General features: G+C 43.9%; 4 protein-coding genes and 1 long non-coding RNA gene across 15 annotated transcripts; 3 read left to right on the top strand and 2 right to left on the bottom strand.

The window, feature by feature from the left end:
- Nucleotides 1-37: 37 nt before the first annotated feature.
- LOC6540646 (thioredoxin reductase-like selenoprotein T homolog CG3887) lies at nt 38-1395 on the bottom strand. Its single transcript, XM_001968717.3, has 2 exons — nt 1009-1395; nt 38-934 (listed from the first exon to the last, which is right to left on the bottom strand). Exons 1-2 carry the CDS (start codon nt 1152-1154, stop codon nt 484-486), a joined length of 597 nt encoding a protein of 198 aa, XP_001968753.1. The 5' UTR covers nt 1155-1395; the 3' UTR covers nt 38-483.
- A 166-nt stretch (nt 1396-1561) lies between these two features.
- LOC6540610 (zinc finger HIT domain-containing protein 1) lies at nt 1562-2452 on the top strand. Its single transcript, XM_001968715.3, has 2 exons — nt 1562-1659; nt 1712-2452. Exon 2 carries the CDS (start codon nt 1949-1951, stop codon nt 2402-2404), a length of 456 nt encoding a protein of 151 aa, XP_001968751.1. The 5' UTR covers nt 1562-1659; nt 1712-1948; the 3' UTR covers nt 2405-2452.
- On the top strand, nt 1568-2444 carry LOC6540657 (general transcription factor IIH subunit 5). Its single transcript, XM_001968716.3, has 2 exons — nt 1568-1659; nt 1712-2444. Exons 1-2 carry the CDS (start codon nt 1625-1627, stop codon nt 1896-1898), a joined length of 222 nt encoding a protein of 73 aa, XP_001968752.1. The 5' UTR covers nt 1568-1624; the 3' UTR covers nt 1899-2444.
- A 156-nt stretch (nt 2453-2608) lies between the features above and the next one.
- LOC6540684 (reticulon-1-A) lies at nt 2609-18614 on the top strand. 10 transcript variants are annotated; one of them, XM_026979528.1, is made up of 7 exons: nt 5630-5981; nt 7748-7900; nt 8293-8328; nt 17574-17781; nt 17846-18054; nt 18118-18223; nt 18285-18614. In XM_026979528.1, the coding sequence occupies exons 2-7, from the start codon at nt 7825-7827 to the stop codon at nt 18352-18354; spliced, it is 705 nt and encodes a 234-aa protein (XP_026835329.1). In that variant the 5' UTR covers nt 5630-5981; nt 7748-7824; the 3' UTR covers nt 18355-18614. The 10 variants fall into 10 exon arrangements, with proteins under 10 accessions (XP_001968750.1, XP_015015113.1, XP_026835329.1 ...); XM_015159624.2 differs by having other exon boundaries at nt 7733-7900; XM_001968714.3 differs by lacking the exons at nt 5630-5981; nt 7748-7900 and adding an exon at nt 2609-4198.
- LOC113564143 lies at nt 11855-13810 on the bottom strand. 2 transcript variants are annotated; one of them, XR_003407817.1, is made up of 2 exons: nt 13411-13810; nt 11855-12161 (listed from the first exon to the last, which is right to left on the bottom strand). It is a non-coding gene; the product is annotated as an uncharacterized LOC113564143 (long non-coding RNA). The 2 variants fall into 2 exon arrangements; XR_003407816.1 differs by lacking the exon at nt 13411-13810 and adding an exon at nt 13153-13238.
- Nucleotides 18615-18938: the final 324 nt, after the last annotated feature.

The following is an 18938-nucleotide window of genomic DNA, read 5'->3' as shown; positions in this document are numbered from 1 at the left end:
GGGAACTTTGTACCCTCTCCGGTAAAATGCTATTTCGTTCGCATTTGAAATTGTCCAGTGAATTTTTTATTGTATTACAATTTGAAAAAGGTTTTACACATCCGTTTATAAGTAATTGTTCCCCCCACTAACAGTTAATGAATACACAATCGCATAAAGGCTTTGGACAAGGTACATCTTTATAGAGGCAGGCAATGAATCTCCAGATGTACCCCGGTCGTCTCCGTTCGGTTTCTAATCGCCATCCTGCCGCTCAACACAAAGAACACATACAGTTCCCTAAGCATTTACACGGAATACAAGGATATAGGATGCGTAGAGTGGGCTAGAGTTAGGTTGAAAACAGAAATACAGCTAAGTGGATAATATCGGAACAAGGAGCTTATGTTTAAGATAGGTTCAGAACCGGGAATCGATGCCCGCGGCTGTTTTGGTGTTGTCCAACTGCTGCTTCCGCTCCGCCCGCCAGTCCGTCCAATGCTATTATTTAACAAAGTCCGGATTCTCCTGCACCTTTTCGGTGAACTGCAAATGGTTATCGATGATCTGAAAGAGGACCTCCGGCGATGGAAAGCGTCCCGTCTGCAGTTTCGACCACACGGGCACATCATTCAGTGTAATCTCAAAAGCGCCTGACGAGATGAGCTGGCCCTCGAGCATGTTGCCCAGGAAAAAAATCATCATGCAGGCGTATAATTTGTTCGCCTGCAGGTGAGCCCACCAACTGGGCGTGTTCAGGCCAAGGAAAGTGAACGGACTGACCGCACTGACCACGGACACAATGATGATGATCTTCAATGCAAATATCATCTTGGAGAGGTAATAGTTCAGACCCGGCGGATCGTAGTTGCCGCCATGGACCTGAATCTGTGGATACTTCTCGTCCAGCAGGCGAACGTAATCCTCGAACGCCTTGCGATATCCGCAGGAGTAGCTATTTGGCGGATCAAAAGGGAGAAACATAGGTCATCGTTATCTATTATGTTAATTGCCCCGCATATAACGCACCAGTAAAGGAAAGTCATCGTCGGCGCTATGTTCTGGCCGAACTTGGTGACCGGTATTTCCTTTTCGCCTTCGGCGAACACCAGGGCGTAGCCGGCGCACAGGCAAAGCACCAGCAGTGCCACGTTCCTTCCGTTCAGAGCGTCCATTGAGTGCTTTTGGCCTGATATAATTCGAATTTAATTTGGAATTCAATATTTGCTCACACTTTTGCCTTAGTGTTTGTCCGTGTGACTGGCAAATACTCCGCTACTGCTGTCTACGTTTTGTTGTGAGTGGCACTGATAGGACTGGCAAAACAGCTTTGTTTTTTCGCAAGGAACTTTCGCTGGTTAAACAATCTTAAAATATTTAATTTATGCGTTGGATAAAAACAAAATGTCTTAAAATACATTTCTTAGATAATTTAAAATAAAATTATGTCGCCATACTAAAATAAGTAATATTAGGCGGGTGCAATAATTACTAAGCTTCGATAGCCAGGTTAATTAAAATCCTCGAAATATCGATATTAGAGGCTCCCGATTGCCAGCTCTAATTTACGCTTCACTGTGATTGTCATGCATCCCTAAGAATTGAAGAAATTGTTTATTATTTTCGGCAAGCAAATGCTGGCAACATGGTAAATGTTATGAAAGGAGTGCTGGTGGAGTGGTAAGTGGAAGCTTAGACGTTTGTGTTGCTATATTTAAACCGTTTCCCTTAGTGATCCTGCTATGAAACAATTCCTGCTGCACTTGGACGAGAAACTGGCTCTGGGTCGCAAATTCATTATCCAGGATCTGGACGAAAACCATTTGTTTATCTCCACGGACATTGTGGAAGTGCTGCAGGCGCGAGTGGACGATTTGATGGATCGGATAAGCTTTCCGTTGCACGACAAGGACGCCTAAAAAAATCAACCACAAAAACTAATAGTCAAAAGTAGAAGCCCAAAACAACCATGACAGGTCGAGAATCTAACCGCATCAAGGACGCTGAGAAGAAGCGTGTCCTCGACTCCACATCCCGCCAGAGGCGAGCGCGCAAAGCCTTGGAGGCCCTGGAACAGGACAATTTCCACGATGACCCACACGCAGACCTCGTCATGTCGAAGAAGTTGCCCAAATTCCAGGACAACCTGAAGACTGCCAAGGAGAAGAAAGGCAAGCGCAAGGGCGCCGAATACTTTCGCGCTAAGTATCGCAAGAACTTCCAGCAGCTGCTCGAGGAGGATAAGGACAAGCAGCCCAACTACGAGAGCGCCGCGGCGCCGGCTCCGCAAAAGCCTTTGCGGCATTTCTGCGCCGTTTGCGGCAACTTCTCTTTGTACTCGTGCACCGCCTGCGGGACGCGATACTGCAGCGTTAGGTGCCTGAATACGCACCAGGACACGCGATGCCTCAAGTGGACCGCCTGAACATGGTTGTTATGTTTACAAATAAATCAAACATTAGACATAAATGAATTATGCGAAGTTTCTGGAAATCCAAATATGTTTAGCATTAATGCTAGATTAATATACCAGAGCTGTTAGGTTAATGTCACTGCTAAATATTCGCTTTGGTTCGAAACACAGCTGATCAGGGCATTTGGCTATTTTTAGGCAATTATACAGTGCGCGTAATCGATAGTATCGGCCAGTGTGCCACCTCTAGCGCAGGTCCATTGAAACTTTTCAAACGTCTGCATCGACGGCGCCTGTAAAAAGTCGCTGTTGCTCAAACCAAATTTAACGTTCCCGAGCACAAAACCCTACGAATTGCGGCCTTCCAGTCACCATAAAGCAGTGAAGTCGGCAAGAAAAAAAATCATTTTAATTCCAACCGGCGAATCAGCTGTAGCTCGGTGCCTGTGCGTGTGTGTGTGTGTGTGTTTGGGTGCGTCGTGTGTGTGAAGCATCTCCGCTGAGCGTGCGTGCGAAGTTCCAATCAGAAAGCCAGGATACCCAAACACATCTGTGAAAATTTCTGATTGATCAGAGAGGCAGAATATTTGGAAATCAAAACACTGGAGAAAATGGATTTGAAGTTCGACGAACTGAAAAAGGAGGCCGCTGCCACCAACGATGACATCTTTCAACGGGCACAAAAGGCCTACGATGCTGGCAACGTGAGCGGTGGCGCCCAGGACGATAATGCCCACACGGAGCACTACTTCGCCAACGAGCAAAAGAACCTGGACTTTGGCGATCCGCAGGAGATTGTACAACGCATCTCCGGCGGCGCCAAGGACGCCAAACTTGATTTGGACGCCAAGTTCGCCGAGAAGACGGATGATTTCGAGGACTTTTTGCGCGACGCCGGCAAGGAGGTGAAGCAGGGCATCAGTGGACTGACCACCGACTTCATGAATGCCGAGCGGGGCTTCTCCTCGCCCCTGGCTCCATTCTCCGAGACGGTAGCTCAAGCTCCGGCGATTCCAGTACAAGCTCCAGCTCATGTGGTTCCTGATCCAGTGGCTCCAGCTTCTGTGGCTCCAACTCCTGCTGTGCCAGCTCCTGTCGAGGAGGACCTCCTGGGCAGCTTCAGTGACCAGCCATCGGCTCCACTCCAGGCCTTCCAGCCCACGGCACCGTCCACGGCAAATTTCTATGACGATGAGGAGGATGACTTCCTGGGCAAGCCAGCCACTTCTGCCCCAGCTGAACCTGCCGCTCCAGTGACCAAAGCCAATCAGGATTCGGACACCGAATCGCCGTCCGTTTCGTACACACCGTCGCCGGCCAAGAAACCCATTGTGGATGCCCTTAAGGATCAGGACAACGAGAAGTTCATCTCATCGGAGGATCTGGTCAGCGATTTCAAGGAGGAGCCACGCTCAGCACCTGCACCGGCACCAGCACCCATACCAGCTCCCATTTCCGTTGCTGCTCCACCTGCTGTTCCTGCTCCTGCTCCTGCTCCAGTGCCAGTGCCAGTGGCAGTAGAAGTACCAGTACCAGTTGCCAAACCCCAGCCGGTTCCAGTGGCTGTACCCGTGACAACCGCTTTGATAACCGATCTGGATGACGAGGAGGTGGTGTTCAAGCCCAGTGTCCAGGACGCGCCCAAGGCACCCACCACCACCACACCCGTAGTCGAACCGAAACCGGAGCCACCCAAGCCCAAGGTGGAGCCGCCCAAGCCGAAGGTCGTTCCAGCGCCAGTTGAATCGACCCAGCCGCAGCCAAAGATTGCGTCCGTCGAGGAGATCTTCTGCAAATACGGATTGGGTGAGTCTAGCCACTGCAAATAGCACTAAGTCAACCCGTTATCATTGCGCTCTAATTAATTTGTTGTGCTCCCGTCGTCACTAGAGTATTCTATTGCACCGCCGTCATTTGAGTACCATTTCGATGTTTGTTTCCAGTGTCCTTGCGGCGCACCTTGCATCCCACGCCTTTTCCTTCCGCCTGCTGCCCCTTCTATATGATTTTGTGTTGTGCGTTAGTCATTCGCCACTCTCTTACTTTGTTTTTTGTTTTTTTTCTGTCGTTTTTTCCTCCAACTCTGCTCATGATGTCATCGGTTTTGGCGGGGCTCTCTTATTTTATAAATGTATTTTTTGTATCGCAATGTGGTGAAATTTAATTGCCTAGAAGATACTCTCTTCTGATGTCGACTTTTCCATTTCCCTTGACATTAATCATTCTCCATGTGAACTGCAGCCGATGTTCTTTTTTTTGCCGGCTTTCTCATAGTTTCCATAGATTTTTCGCAAATCGATCGTCTCCGCGTGATTCACACTCATTTGAATGCCACGAACAAAACTGTGGCTGGTTAATACAGGGGTCGTTCGCTAAAGGCAACCAGCTAATACATTGGAAGAAGGTTCTTTTGGGGAAAGCAAAGTATATACAGCGGGAAATAGTGTATGTTATATTCAATAATATTCTTTAATTTTCATAATATTCTTAACTGTTTGTTGACCTTAACGTTTACTGTGTCTAACAAAGCAAACAGAGACAATTAAATAGATAGGGCGCTGTGAATCGCACAGCAGATAGGTACACCTTAGATGAACAGATAGATAGAGGTGAAAAGAAGGTAAATTGCATAACTAATCCCAACTGGGCAACTCATCACACCGAGTATAGTAGATAGGAAAGGGGCAAGATTCTCGAGCTGGTTCCACCACTACCGAGATACTTAACCGGCGTGAATCAGCTGCTCAGTGGCTCACCAGCTCGGTAGCTGCTCCATTCCAAAAGCTCTATGTGGCTGTATATATAGGGCATACTAGAGTATGTAGCCATATGTAGCCCGCCATTGACGTACACATGTCCGTTCATATTTCGCTTTATTTCATTGCGATTCTTTATCCGCTTTCTGTGTTTCAGCTTCGTGTCCATTAAAGCAATTTGCGGCAGAGTAATTTATTGTTGCGCAGTAATGTCTGCTACTATTTGTCAATCTCACGTTTACATTCGTATTTCTACTACCTTTCGCCAGGGCGCTAATTTAGCCAGCGGATAATTCAATTTTCGTCTCCCGTGGGGCGAATGCCAGTTTTTAACGGCATGCAGGCGGCCACAAGCTGCGGAAAAACATTTTCCAATTAGTGATTTTCATCGACGCCTCTGTCTGGCAGTCTGAATGCATCCCTTTTGTGCGATTATGCGGCTATTTTTATTCCATTGCTACTCATATGTACATATGTACATGTGCCTTGTTCTTTTGTCTTCGCTGCGCTTTTGTCTTCCAATTTGCCATTGATTTCGCTTTGGACTCGCATCCAAATCGCATTTCTCCATTGCATCTTCCTCTCTGGTTTAGCATCCACCTTATCGCACCCCCATTATCGCCAATGGTCGTAGTTGCAGTTGCAATCAACTGTAGTTCACTGACAGCTCCCGATATCGTCACACTTTAACTTTACACATTTGTGTATTATAACTATAACAATTCCCAGCCGACCGGAGATCGGAGATTTAGAATTTATTTTAATTTTACTTGCGCGTTGTGTTGCTCGGCAAAGAAAGACGGACATCCGAAAAGTGGAACTGAGTAAACAATGTGTGCTTTTTTTAAATTATTTTTGGTTAATTGCGCCTCCCACGCCGCCAACGATCGATTAAGTGGGGGGTATTCGCTTTTTTGGGGCCACAAAAAGGAGAACACATGGTGCTCGGTGGAAAAAGCGGAGGAGAGTTGCCTATATTAGGAAAGTTATTGTGCGTGGGTCAAATTTAACCTAAAAACAATTTGGTCAGGGGTATTGCTCGATATGTGGATTACATCGAATAGGTGAATTTCTCTTACAGTGAAAAAAAACCATGGCTCTTATGGTTGCTTTCGAGTATCAGTTTACGTGAATAGCTGTCTGAAAATAGGCTTCACTTTCGTAATAACCTTGTTACGAGATTTAACAGACATAGACATAGTCTTTTTTTTTTAAAGAGTGCCATATTTTTGTACTTGGCTCCTACTAAGAAAGTAGGTCAAATTTATTAGTATCAAAAAACTGAATGCAAAAGTTGTGGTATGATTTTCCTTTTGAAATAGCGCCGGAAAACATGCTTCCGTATGCTCCTGCTAAATATCGATTTCATTCGGACAGAACTGTGCTAAACCGTCAAGGAAGTTTGCCTTTTTGGCAGCACATCTCATACGGAATGCGTCAAAAACTCGTGTCATAACTTGGTCGTTGGCCAAAAGTATTCAACTTTGCAAAACGGAGCAATGCTAGCATAGACAACCGATGGCCAGAAAAGTGCGAAATGCGTTTCGAGTCTTAGTTCATTGATTTCCCATCCATTTATCGCGCCGCACGCAACTGCAGGGCGGGGTCAAAGGGCAAGCTGGGGGCTGCGGGATGGGGGTGGGATGTGTGATGGCGATAGCAACAGCATCTGCACCCACCGCACCCAAAAGTTGCAGCGTCTGGCAATTTCCGGCCCAATCCGGTGGGTGGGTGTCAAACGAAAACAACACGAGTCCTGCAGGAGCCAACGCATGCGCTGCGCGGAAAGCGAAGAAAAGTCTCCGCCCGGAAAACTCTCCGCTGCTCTCCAGGCAGCGGGTCAGCTGCAATAGGTGAAATCGATGGCCCCCCAGCTCGCGAGCTTTCCCCAAACTCGGCGGCAAATCGAACGCTACTGCCGAGCCACCGAGTTCAGGGCTAAGCACGGTTGCTCAACTTGGTGAGACTTGCGGTTGCCCTCTCATTCAATCCGCATCCGCATCGTACTCAGCCCGGCCGGGCGACTACAGTGGACACTATGCGACAGTAGCGACTATGCTGGAGACCAAGCAAACTCTTACCACAAACTAATTTTAGAATTTTTGAAAACTAAAGGACTACATGTTAAAGCTTGAGTTGGAATATTTTCAGTTTTGGAAACCATGTTCCCATTGCTTTTAGCTTTTTTTAAAATACAGTGGCTTACTCTTAGACGCATCTTGAAGCGAATTTAAAACACTTCCAGTGACAAAAGGACACGCTTTGTTAACGATCAAGGGGGCTCACTGTAGTGTGCAGTGTGCACAGCGGGCCGCTTAGACATCTCTCTCTCTCTCGGCGCCGCCGCTCTGAGCCTAGGGTTGTCCTTTTCGGGGGGTGGGGTGGGGGAAACGCCCGGCCTGCTTTTCGCGGCGAAGCTTTTCCCAATACGTTTCAGTCTCTATACGCGTCGTGAGGCCGCCACACGGAAGTGGAAAATTCTTATAGCGTAATACCCTAACGTCGTAATACCCGTTCGTTCTCTCCGCTCTCTCTTGCTGCGCTGCGCTTTGCTCAACGAAAACAATCGAATAAAACGGAAAAGTTACTATCCAAATAGAAAGGATAACTCGTAGTGCTAACGAAGAAGTGTGCTAAGCAAAAAGCAAACCCAAATTGTAAAAAAAAAACAGCATAATGTCTGCATTTGGTGAAACCGGTCAGAATGGCGTGTGCAAGCAGCGCCCATTGATTTGTTCCATACTCGATCCCAGTAAGTTAAAAAAATGAAAGGAAATACCCCAAAAAACGAAACTCACCCCGAATTTGGGAAATAAGTTGGAAAAACAACAAAACTAACCTCTGTCAACGGTGGCCTGGGTGGTAGTTTTAAGCTTAAGCATTGTATAATTTGTCTATATAGTATATATGTATACTGTGTTGTACAAGTGGTTTTTAACGCTTTCCTGTATTAAAACTGTTTTTGCTTTTAAATTTTACTTTAAATACTGCTTCAACTGCTTGGTCCTTAACTCTGCCTAACTGCTTTTGCACTAAGTTTTTGTTTTGCACGCCATCTCCTTCCACTCCTGTTTTCATTATCTTTTCGCACCTCGACTAACCGCTAAACTAACGAAAATCAATATATCAATCGCCTATTTGCAGATGCCTGGTTTAAGCCCGAACGTTTGCACCCGCAAGGTAAGTCAAGTGCAGCTAAAACTGTGCCCGCGACTCTGCTGCTTAGCCGCCCAGCCTGTGCGCTGTAAAACTGTAACTGTACAAATCCTACGAAACGGTTGTCAATATGCGTTTTATATGATTATGATGATGATGTCATCGAGCCACCCCCGTTGTCCTTTTTTGTGTTGTTATTGTTGTTGACTTTGTTTTGCTCCCCTCTTTGGTTAAGAGCCTACGAGCACAAGTACAAATGACGGGCTTTGTGCTGTACGCTGTTGCTGTTGCTGTTGTATTCATTTGCTGCAAGCAGTGCCCCAGAAAGTATGCCACATTATTCCGCATATCCTTTCGAGTGCTCCACTCTGCATTGTCTCAGTACTTTTCTAGGGCAATATTACATGTATTGGGGGATGCCGATGTGGATAACATTCAAAACGCTGTTAAATATACGCTTATATGTACATATATGTATAGTAGCTAACTAAATCTCTTCCCTTAATGTTGTATTTTTACTGAAATATATACATGTAAGCTACATTTTCTACTTTGCTACTGCACTTTAAAGTTTAGTTTCATGTTTGGTGCAGCTTTCACCTGGAGGGTGCCTAACAAACAATTTTCATTTTCTGTAATGCTCATGGGGGTTGCTGCCACGCCCCTCACTTTGCACTCCCCCTTCCCTGCCTTCCCTTTCATATATTCGGTTGCAAGTCCAGTCGCAATGCAATTAGCCGTCGTTTTCATATAGTTCAGTTACCCGCCAGCCAAACGATTTGCACTGAAGCGGTGAGCGGTAACCGTAATCGGATCGCATGCTAAGCCAACCCAACTATACCGCCAGGCGGCACAGTGCCGGCCAGTATAGTAGAACCACTTTTCAATAACTGAATTTCGGCTTGTAAAAGATGGTCAGTTAATAATGCACATGCCACGCAGTTTCTTTTAAATCGGTAGTTAGTATGTAGCACATTAAAATTTTGGTTTTGGGATGCATATACTCTGTTGTTGCATATTCACAAAAACACTTTACCACTGAAAATCGCAAACTGATATGGGGCGTCTGCCGTTTTCCCCACCACAAAAATGAGGGGCAAAGGCCTCGCATGCAATCTGAGCTCAGTCTAACGCTCCATGCACTTTCTATAGGTACTAGTATGTCTGTACAAACGTATGTATGTGCATATATGTATATACATATATATATACTCACTTAGTGCACCGCTTTTAATCAGCTTTTGGCTGTAAAATTATTTGCTTCGCTATGACTAATTCGTTTTAATTTGGTCGCCACCAGATTACTTTAGTTATTATTAAAAATCACTCGTTAATCATGCACTGGGACTGTGCTTCTCTTAGTCATTCAAAATGCTGGACTTTGGCTTTAAATTAAATCGATTTTTTATTACACTTGTTATGTTCAGAATCTCACATCGCTATCAATAAAACATCTAACATCTAAAGCAGACTAAAATAGTTTAATTGGCCAATTAATTTTACATCACCACTTACTGATTATTGCACCTACATGTAAATATTTAGTGTATCTATTCATTATTACTTAAGCTAAAATTTATATACATCCTATTACATACTGACATATAAAAAAAGCTGTAAGCTCTAGAATATCAATTTTTCATTATCCAGCCACTCCCAAATTTGCAAAAATGTGCTTTCCCTTCCTTTCTACATGAGTCTTTCTCCTCCATGCGCCAAAATACATTTTGCACGAGTGGCTAAACATGAACCTGCGGCGCTGATGGATTTCTCCGTGCTTTCAGCCCAATTTGGACATGGTTAGGAGCTTAAGTGCCGCTCGCAGTGGACTGCCCACTGTGGGCACTCGAATACTTGGATAATCGAGTCAGTCAGTCGGAAGTCGGCCCACATTAGCATTCTCCAGAAGAGGAAAGCCAAGCGAGCGGTGATTGTAAAACTGTTAATTAGACATGATGTGTTCGCAAGTCTAGCGTTAAGAATCATGATTAGTTATCCGTTGTTCTAGTTTGTGCTTTCCATTCGAAGTTGTGAAATTTCGATTTTTATTGAATATTTCGTTTATAAATATCGAAATGACTCGTTTCAGTTGTTAGCCATGACTGCATTGCTATTAATTTTAAAGATATAACTATCTAAGCCAACGGTCTTTAGGTCTTTATCTTACCACATTTTTTACCTGTCTTAAGAACTAGATTGAGTAACGACCAAAAAGGGAAATGCTACGTGCCCTGGTCGACAAGATTTCTTTTTGTCTAAAAACATTTGTGTACATATATCATTTTATACTTCCAGTCGAAATCGATTAGATCATCGACAGTATTTTTCTGGCCATTGCTAATTCAGCGCCAAAAAAAAATTATTTATATATGCGAAATATTTGCATTGAAATGAAAAATTAGCAAAAACGCACAAATAACAATGATAAGCCAGTAGAAATGACTTAATTCTAACGATAACTGGTCTGCAATTAGAAATTGAAGATAAGGGAGTCGCCAAGTCATGAGCACCCAGAGCTTTTGGTTTTATCGATGATGACGTCAGATCGCGAAAAGTGAAAATTCAAAATTTTAAATTTCGAGGGCTTTTGGGTAAGCAGTTCGTACTGCTTACCGCAAGCAGTTCATCATTCAAAATAAGCAGTGAGCAGCTTCTTGAAGGCGCCAAACCGTTAACCTTGAATCTGGCTGTCTCCCATCTCATTCATTACTGCACTCATCTATCTCGTTCTCTCCCATTCGCACCCCCTTTGGATGCTGACTACCCGGCCGGCGTCAATGTTCAAACTCACAGTTGCCTGCTAATTTTAGCCTTTTAGCTAAGTATTTCAGCCATTCGCTGTCATTTGTTGCTGCCGTTGGCATTATCTTTGTAGTTGGTGTTGTTGTTCTGCTAGCCGTGCGGTTTAACATTTAAAGATTGCTATGTAGGCTGCACTGGGCGGTCAAGCAGTTGAACTGGGGAGGAACAGAATATTGGAACAGTGGGGACCCGATATAACACATCCATAGAGATCGACTACCAAAAATCAAGATGTAAAGCATATTAAATGGTATTGTATGCTACAGGATCTGTACAAATGCATAGTATAGACTACATTTAATTTAACCTGACAATTGGATCACCTTCACTGTAGCCATAAATTATAACCGGTTCGCATTTGTATGACCTTTAGGACCCGATCACGTGTACCTGACCGGTTTTACCGATTCGGTTCAGCTTCCCTTTGGTCTCTCATCTTCTCACCTGGACATACGCTCTCTGCGATTCCTTTTACCTGTTCCCGGTGATCGCTGCATGCAGAGACATGTTCGGGAGAAAAACAGTCGGCTACCTAACTTGCATTTTCGCACATGTGTGTTTGTTGGCAGGCGACAACTACATTAACGGCTACAAATGCTTGCTGCTGGGCCATAAAAACACCCCCTCTCTGGGCGATTCTCTCCGAGCAATGTTATTCGAAATTCGCCATAGGCCCTTCCTCTTCCCTTCCTTGCGCACAGCAAGGGCCAATACGATAGGCATTTCGGATTACTCATTCTTCGTTTCATTGAATTTTTTAAACATTCATTTATTGCTGATTCACTGAGAAGTTATTAAAAGTATTGTTCAGTGTGGGGGAATATATGTACATAATTCATTATTTTTTAAGTACATGATGTTGTGACTTACAACCAAAACTTAAAATAAAGTTAGTTTTGGTATTTGTTACATTTCTACACTTATTTCTATTTCACTGCTCGCAGCTGTTCTCCGAGCTAGGTACCTGCGTGTGTAATTTCAGCGCGTGTGTGTGTGCGCTTGTGTTTGTGTGGGCATGAGTGTATTCGCTTCGCCCTGCGACGAGCTGAGCGCATCTGAAATTAATTGTAGTTTAGTTGATGTACGGACTTTGACAACGTCACATTGCCCCAGAGTCGGGATCTAGGTCCAGATCGAGATCGAGAAAACGAACACGAAAACGAGATCGGTAAATGGTTCTTTCCGCACTCTGCGTGCCCGTGCGTTTCGCTATAAGTGTGTGACAGTGTCTGTGCGGGATGCGGATACCCTTCCTGCACTGCGGATGGCACGGATTGTGTCAGCTGTTTGAACTCATCGAATGACCTGCACTTGCAGCTGACAGAAACACGTATCCGCGCCTTTGTCATTGTCGTCGCAGCATTCAGCACTCGGCATTATTCCGATTCTGAATCTGTTTGCCCCAGCCCCAGAAAAACTCGCGGAATTTCTTGTGTTTTTTGTGCGGATACTTTTCTAATTATATAACTTGGATAGGTGCCCTAGCACTGGCTATATATGCAATGTGGATACAGTGCTCGCTAGAAGGTGCGAAGTTCCAGATGTAGCACTAAAGTGGGCTTCTTATTACTCATCCAGTCTTATACATCAATTAAATTCTGAACATTAGCAAACGACATCATCATACAGCATCAGTGCCTATTTTCATACACCTTTTATTTGGTGTACTTTGCCTTAGAGGATTACAATTTATTAACAAAGATCTGAAAACGCCAAGTAATCACCCCTAGCCAGCGACCACTGTATCACATTCAATATCAAGACGTGCACCTAGCCATCGCGGTTATCGTCGTAAAGCAGCGGTGAATGAAATAATATAATAATATTAATCCTATCCTATTATCTGGCCCCGCTGACTGGCTCTTTCCATATCAGTTCCGTCCGCGAGTGCGAGGAACTCTCGGACGGGTTCTATATCTCTCGTCTAGGTCGGATCCCATCGGGTTTTGCTCTGGCCCGCGATCGTTCAGTTGGCTAATGTTAATGCCCGCGGTTGCATTATTCGCATTTCCTCGATCCGTGAACCGCGCGAGAATTCGACCGTACTTTCGCTACATTTCCAATTTTGTCCTCCACTTGCAGTCGGGCGAAAAGCTTTAGTGATAGAACTAAAACCACATATACTCAGTCAATCCAAACCCAAACACAATAAGATACGATGGCTGCTGGTCTGGAACAGCTGCAGGGTCTGCTGCAATCGCTGGGCGAACTCAAAGACTTGCCCCTGAACCGCGAGTCGTGTAAGTAAAATTAAATGAAAATTTTTCCCGAAGAATTCCAATATATATGTACATATGTACGTACATATGTTTGTAGGTATAGGGTTTGGTTAGATATGAGGGCCGACCGCATGGCCAGCTGAAAATCGAATGAAACGGAATTTCCCTTGGGGAAATTTCTTTTATTTCTCACCTAGCGCTCTTTCTCTTTCCCTCTCTTTTCAACACAGCCCCTCTCTCTAATTGCAGCTGTAATTTATTTATAAATATTCTTTTTAGTGTCTTAGGGAAAATGTTGAGGACTATAGGAAAAATTGGAAGAGTATTTCGGCTTATAAGGCTGATAGGTCCCCTGCTTTAATATTCGATTAGATAGGAGTTTGCTGAATCGGGTATTTTTGGAATCATTGATCTTTTTCACTCTATCAATGGTGACAATTTTTCAATTATTATTACTGTGCGAAATGTGATTGATTTTTAAAACTATTCTTAATCTGAGAAAATTGCCTCTTATCAGCACTTCCCGCTGGGTAACTTTAGTTGATAAAAATATTAAAGCCTCAAGTGGCTTGTCACTCGTGGAACTTTCTTGGGGTTTCAAGTGAGGGGTGCGTGCGTGAGTGAATTATGATTTCAAAATTTAATCATAAATGTAAAAAAAAAGCATTGGATTTTGTGCACATCATCTGTGTACTTTCTAATATTATTTTCTTTTTGCTTCTATGCGCTGCATTTCTTATTATTATTTTAGAACACATAGCCTTATGCAATTCTGCAGACTTTCTGACAATGTCAGGTGCACACAATAATTGCATTCATGTTCGTTTGTTGTCGCGCACTTAGGAATTATGTCAGCGAACATCGCTATGATATCATTTGAAGCAGAGCTTACTCATTCAAACGCGCCAAAAAAGTTAGAAAGCAAACGCAAAAGCGTTAGAGGTGATTGGGGTTGGATTTATGTAAGTGTTTGCGTATGATGATGTCACTTTAAACGCTTTTTCGCATTTCGCCAAAACGCAGTTTTCCCGTCTATTGCGTTTTCATTTGAGCGGGGCTTAGGGTATTTTCATGCACAGTGGCTGTCAAACTGGCGCAAGCAGTCCAGTGAACCCATTGAGCCCAGATAAGCAGTACAAATGGTGGGGGATGTGAGTGGAGATTTAATTTATTGATTTAGGTCCATCGTATGTGTTAGCATTTCCCGCATTTCGCCATTGTTGGTCACGCTTCGGATTCATGATTCAACCGCAAAACCCCACCCACTACGTCACTCAACGTAACACTACGTAAGTCCAATCTCCAATCTTCGGCTCCACACAGCCGAAACGCGAATCCAAGTTCGTGGTTGAGGTTGACACGTTTGCTGACATATGTACGGACTCTCCTTGCGGCCCCCATGCCGGATTTGTTGTTGTTACTGCGCGTTATCTTTTACTTTCAATGCGGATCGTCTTTTGCTCTCTCCCGCTCTCCAATGGAGCTCTCTCCAACCGCACAGTGGGCCGGGCTGCCTAGATTGGCGCTGATTAAATAAGTTTGTTAGCTTATGAAAGAATAATTTTGCAATAAGTACCATCAAAAAACAATACAAATTAAATTCACTGTAATGGTGTTTATTGAAATCATTAAATTGTATATGTGGACCATTAATCGATTGGATTGCTCGAGCGCCCACTGTGTACTGCTTGCTGGGGCTCCCACTGCTTTTTTAATCCAGAAAACTTGTTTGCCGCCACTCTCGCGCCCTCTCCCTTTCTCTCGCTCCCCCACCCGCTACAATTGCTGTCCCGCTCGCTCCAACCAAGCAGTTCCCCATATGCGACGGCAAATTGGAGGCTTGTTGGTTTAATTTGTGCTCAAACTTCTTCCAGTTCTTTTGCTGCGCTCGATTCAGACGGTCGGCCGAATCGTCCCATTCGTGTGCCAGTGAGTGTGTGTGTGCGTGACTAGCCAGCTAACTAACTAACTTCATCGCTGTAATTAAGCCTAGACACGCGAAAAGCCAGACCGCTTTGCATACATTTTGGCGCCAAGCTAGTAACGGTTTTCAAAACTAAAAAGCTAAGAAAACACCAAACATGGCAGGTGGCAGCAAGCGCTACTCTCGCAACAACTCCAACGGCAACTTTCAGCCGCTTCCAGAACGCGGACCAGGTAATACCAAATACGAAACCATCAGGGAGCTATCTCCACCTTGCTATCACCTGGCCTCTGGTCCACGTTGACCACTGTGGGTTCTTAAAGCCCACCCGAAAACAACAACGCAACGAGGGTCTTATCTTCGGGGGGTCGTGGAATAAAATTTATTTATGGAGCAGTGATTGCTGCCAACGTCAGCAACAGAATATCATCAGAGTCAACGTGGCTAAAATGTTGAGTGATGGTCATAACCAAAAAGCACAATCCAATCAAATCCAGCCTTCGCTATGCAAATTCTTTTTCACTTCCATTCTAGACAGTGCTAATTTCGTATATTTTTTTTGCCACGTTGTGAACTCAGTGCTTGGCAACCAGCACAACAAAAATGTTCGCCCATCATCATAAATCCAGCTTGCATTGGCAATTTTAAATTGAATTATTAAACAAGTGTCTAAGTATCAGGTACTTACTATACGTTATCAGTCCCAGTCGTTCTTATCTGCCTTCTTTTCTGTAATTATTTTCCACTACTACATACGTGTTCTGCGGTCCCGATGAGGCTGCACTTCACTTTCGGCCAAAACGGGTTTCAAGGCGGACGAAACCAAACCAGTTCCATCCGAAGAAATCTTCGGCGGGATTGAAGTTGCAATTGTAACGAACTCTTCGATTCAATTGCTACTCGGGTAACTTTCTCCCACGAGAGATCTTTTTCAGTCTTTTTACCCAGTTTAGGGCCTCAGACGCTGCCATCTCATCACTATTGTGCGTCTCCTTTCTAATTTATTTCACCCATATTTACATAATACCTCTCAGATGGAGTCTGGCCTAGCAACTTTAGACTAATTCGAATCCGAGTCTCAGTCAGAAAACTAGTTTACCCAGCTCGCAGGCTTTCGGTTTCATCTATATACTATTTGTTTAGGTGTATTCCTAAGTGATATACCATTTAGTTTTTCATTGTACTCAGTCTTTAAAATGATACCTGTAAGAATAACATATATATTTCAACGCATCTCCAACAAACATACCATTATTAACCCATTAATGTGTTTCCCAAACGCAAGGGCACTATAAAATAATAAATGCTTATCGTTAATTATAGGCCATATATCATTTCCTTATGGGAAGCACCTTACTGGATTTCCCTTATTAGTTACCTGAGCACCCTAACAAATCAGTTCAAACTAATGACCTCTCAATGAGTTGGCAAATCCCAACACTTGAGATGTGTATTTATAGAACTATTGTTTGTTTTAGTACATATCTTAATTGGGTTAACCCAGACGCCGTGGGGCAGTGACTTCTTATCGGCAAATCCGACGAAAGCGAATGAAGCCGAATCCGATGGCCAGGTTGTAGTGGATAGAGAGGTGTTTACGTCAGCGGCTGAATCCACAAGATACATTCCGGCACGAGCTGGACAATCGATTCCTAAGCGATTACCACTACCATTTCCATATCCGTTCACCACTCAAACACTCGTTTGCCATCGCTCTTCCCACTTGGTATCTATGCTCTTTGCGGCTCTCTTTTGTTTTCCGGCTGGGTCCGGACAATTTGGCCCTCTTCTTCTAGACATTTTCATATACGTTCTGCCCCCGACCAGCAGACGCCAAATAATACTTCGCTAGTGTGTAGAACTTGGCAGCGAACGTCAAACGTAGGAGCACCTCGAACGATCCGTTGTGAAACCCGAAAACTTGAATACCCGAAAATGTCGAACAGATTGTGTGAGTGAACCGGACTGAAAAAAGGGGGTGCTTGGGTTCAGATACTATAATGCAGAGCTTAGTTGCATGCTGTTAAACAAATGCCAACGATAATTACCACCTCAGCCGATGGGGCCGTGGTGCTCGAATCTGTATCTCATCTATTTATCTCATAGATTGCATAATTGCCGCCAGCTGAAAAGATATATGTAAATGCTTGCGAGACGCTGAACGTATGTGTGCCTCTGTATATTTGCGGATCCTCAGTCCACATTGTCCACTCTATCTCGTCTCTTTTCACAGTTTATGAGGGTTATAATTTGGGAATGAAAAATCAAATGTGTATGGTGCACCAAAAGCAGATTCTAATTGATCCATTTGCTCTTCTTTCCAGTGGAATCCCTTATCTACTGGCGCGATGTGAAGAAATCCGGCATTGTCTTCGGCGCTGGCCTGATCACATTGGTGGCCATTTCCAGCTTCTCGGTGATCAGCGTGTTCGCCTACTTGTCGCTCCTGGCCCTCTTCGGCACCGTCGCCTTCAGAATCTACAAATCTGTGACACAGGCCGTGCAAAAGACAAACGAGGGACACCCCTTCAAGTGAGTTTTGTTGACTGAAACTCCCCAAATGGTGGTTAACTAACGTAACTTCTTTTGAAATCAGGGAATACCTGGAGCTGGATCTGACGCTGTCGCACGAAAAGGTGCAGAACATTGCCGGGGTGGCTGTGGCACATATCAATGGCTTCACCTCCGAGCTGAGGCGTCTGTTTCTGGTTGAGGATATCATCGATTCGATCAAGTTCGGCGTCATTCTGTGGGTCTTCACCTACGTGGGTGCCTGGTTCAATGGCATGACTCTGGTCATCTTGGGTAAGTGGAGGATTCGCTAAGCCCAATCGGGTGTACAACTGATAATCTTCTATATTTTTGCAGCCTTTGTCTCGCTGTTTACCTTGCCCAAGGTCTACGAGAACAACAAGCAATCGATCGACACCTACTTGGATCTGGGGCGCAGCAAATTGGCAGAAATCACCGACAAGTGAGTTTGGCCGTCTTTAATCCCTGTAAAACAGATATTCTAAATCGCGTTTATCTTCTAGGATCCGAGTGGCCATCCCCATTGGTAACAAGAAGCCCGTGGCCGCTGCCGAGTCTGAGAAGGACAAGTAAAAAACCCGCACTAGCATGAGAAACAACCACAAATAAACATGTTTATTTATTTTTAAAGCATAATTTGAATGGTTTTAATATTCATCCAGGCATTAAATAAATAACAAGTCTAGCGGCAATGTTTACATATTAATTGTATAATTGCAATCTACATCAATCGATAATTGTAAATCAAATTTGAAAAAACCCAAAACAACTTATCAACCAACAACTCGTAGCAGTTTCAAACATTGTCCAAGTGTCTTTAAGTTTTTAACGAACGAAACATTAAACAACATTTATAGTGAGGAATATTAAGAAGAAACCGATTATATAGACGCAGCAATGCAATTAAATTTCTTATGAGTTCCACGCAATTTCCGATTTATATCAATTATCTTCATTTCGATTTATTCAACTTTCTTAGTTTTCATGTGACCCTTTTTAAATTAATTCTTTGCTTTAGTTTTAGTTTAACTATTTTGTTGATTTTTTGTATAAAACAACAAGAAGAACTAAGATTACTCTTAAAACAAACAAATAAGAAAAAATCAAATAAAAAATGAAGTAAAAATCCACAACTAATGATTTTTGTGTTTTCTAAC

Source organism: Drosophila erecta, unplaced genomic scaffold (genome assembly GCF_003286155.1).
Source record: "Drosophila erecta strain 14021-0224.00,06,07 unplaced genomic scaffold, DereRS2 tig00000055-arrow-pilon, whole genome shotgun sequence".
Lineage (NCBI taxonomy): Eukaryota > Metazoa > Arthropoda > Insecta > Diptera > Drosophilidae > Drosophila > Drosophila erecta.
Note: the sequence above shows the minus strand (reverse complement) of the source record. Positions and strands in the feature narration are given on the sequence as shown.

What these genes read in the sequence shown, in the direction of transcription:
- LOC6540646 (XM_001968717.3), bottom strand. Translation starts at nt 1,154, where the DNA reads ATGGACGCTCTGAACGGAAGGAACGTGGCACTGCTGGTGCTTTGCCTG. An exon ending in ACGATGACTTTCCTTTACTG is followed by an intron (nt 935 to 1,008) that starts GTGCGTTATATG and finishes TCCGCCAAATAG; the next exon opens with CTACTCCTGCGGATATCGCA.
- LOC6540610 (XM_001968715.3), top strand. Translation starts at nt 1,949, where the DNA reads ATGACAGGTCGAGAATCTAACCGCATCAAGGACGCTGAGAAGAAGCGT.
- LOC6540684 (XM_001968714.3), top strand. Translation starts at nt 3,004, where the DNA reads ATGGATTTGAAGTTCGACGAACTGAAAAAGGAGGCCGCTGCCACCAAC. An exon ending in CGAACGTTTGCACCCGCAAG is followed by an intron (nt 8,329 to 17,573) that starts GTAAGTCAAGTG and finishes TCTTCTTTCCAG; the next exon opens with TGGAATCCCTTATCTACTGG. An exon ending in TTGGCAGAAATCACCGACAA is followed by an intron (nt 18,224 to 18,284) that starts GTGAGTTTGGCC and finishes TTTATCTTCTAG; the next exon opens with GATCCGAGTGGCCATCCCCA.
- LOC6540657 (XM_001968716.3), top strand. Translation starts at nt 1,625, where the DNA reads ATGGTAAATGTTATGAAAGGAGTGCTGGTGGAGTG. An exon ending in AAAGGAGTGCTGGTGGAGTG is followed by an intron (nt 1,660 to 1,711) that starts GTAAGTGGAAGC and finishes CGTTTCCCTTAG; the next exon opens with TGATCCTGCTATGAAACAAT.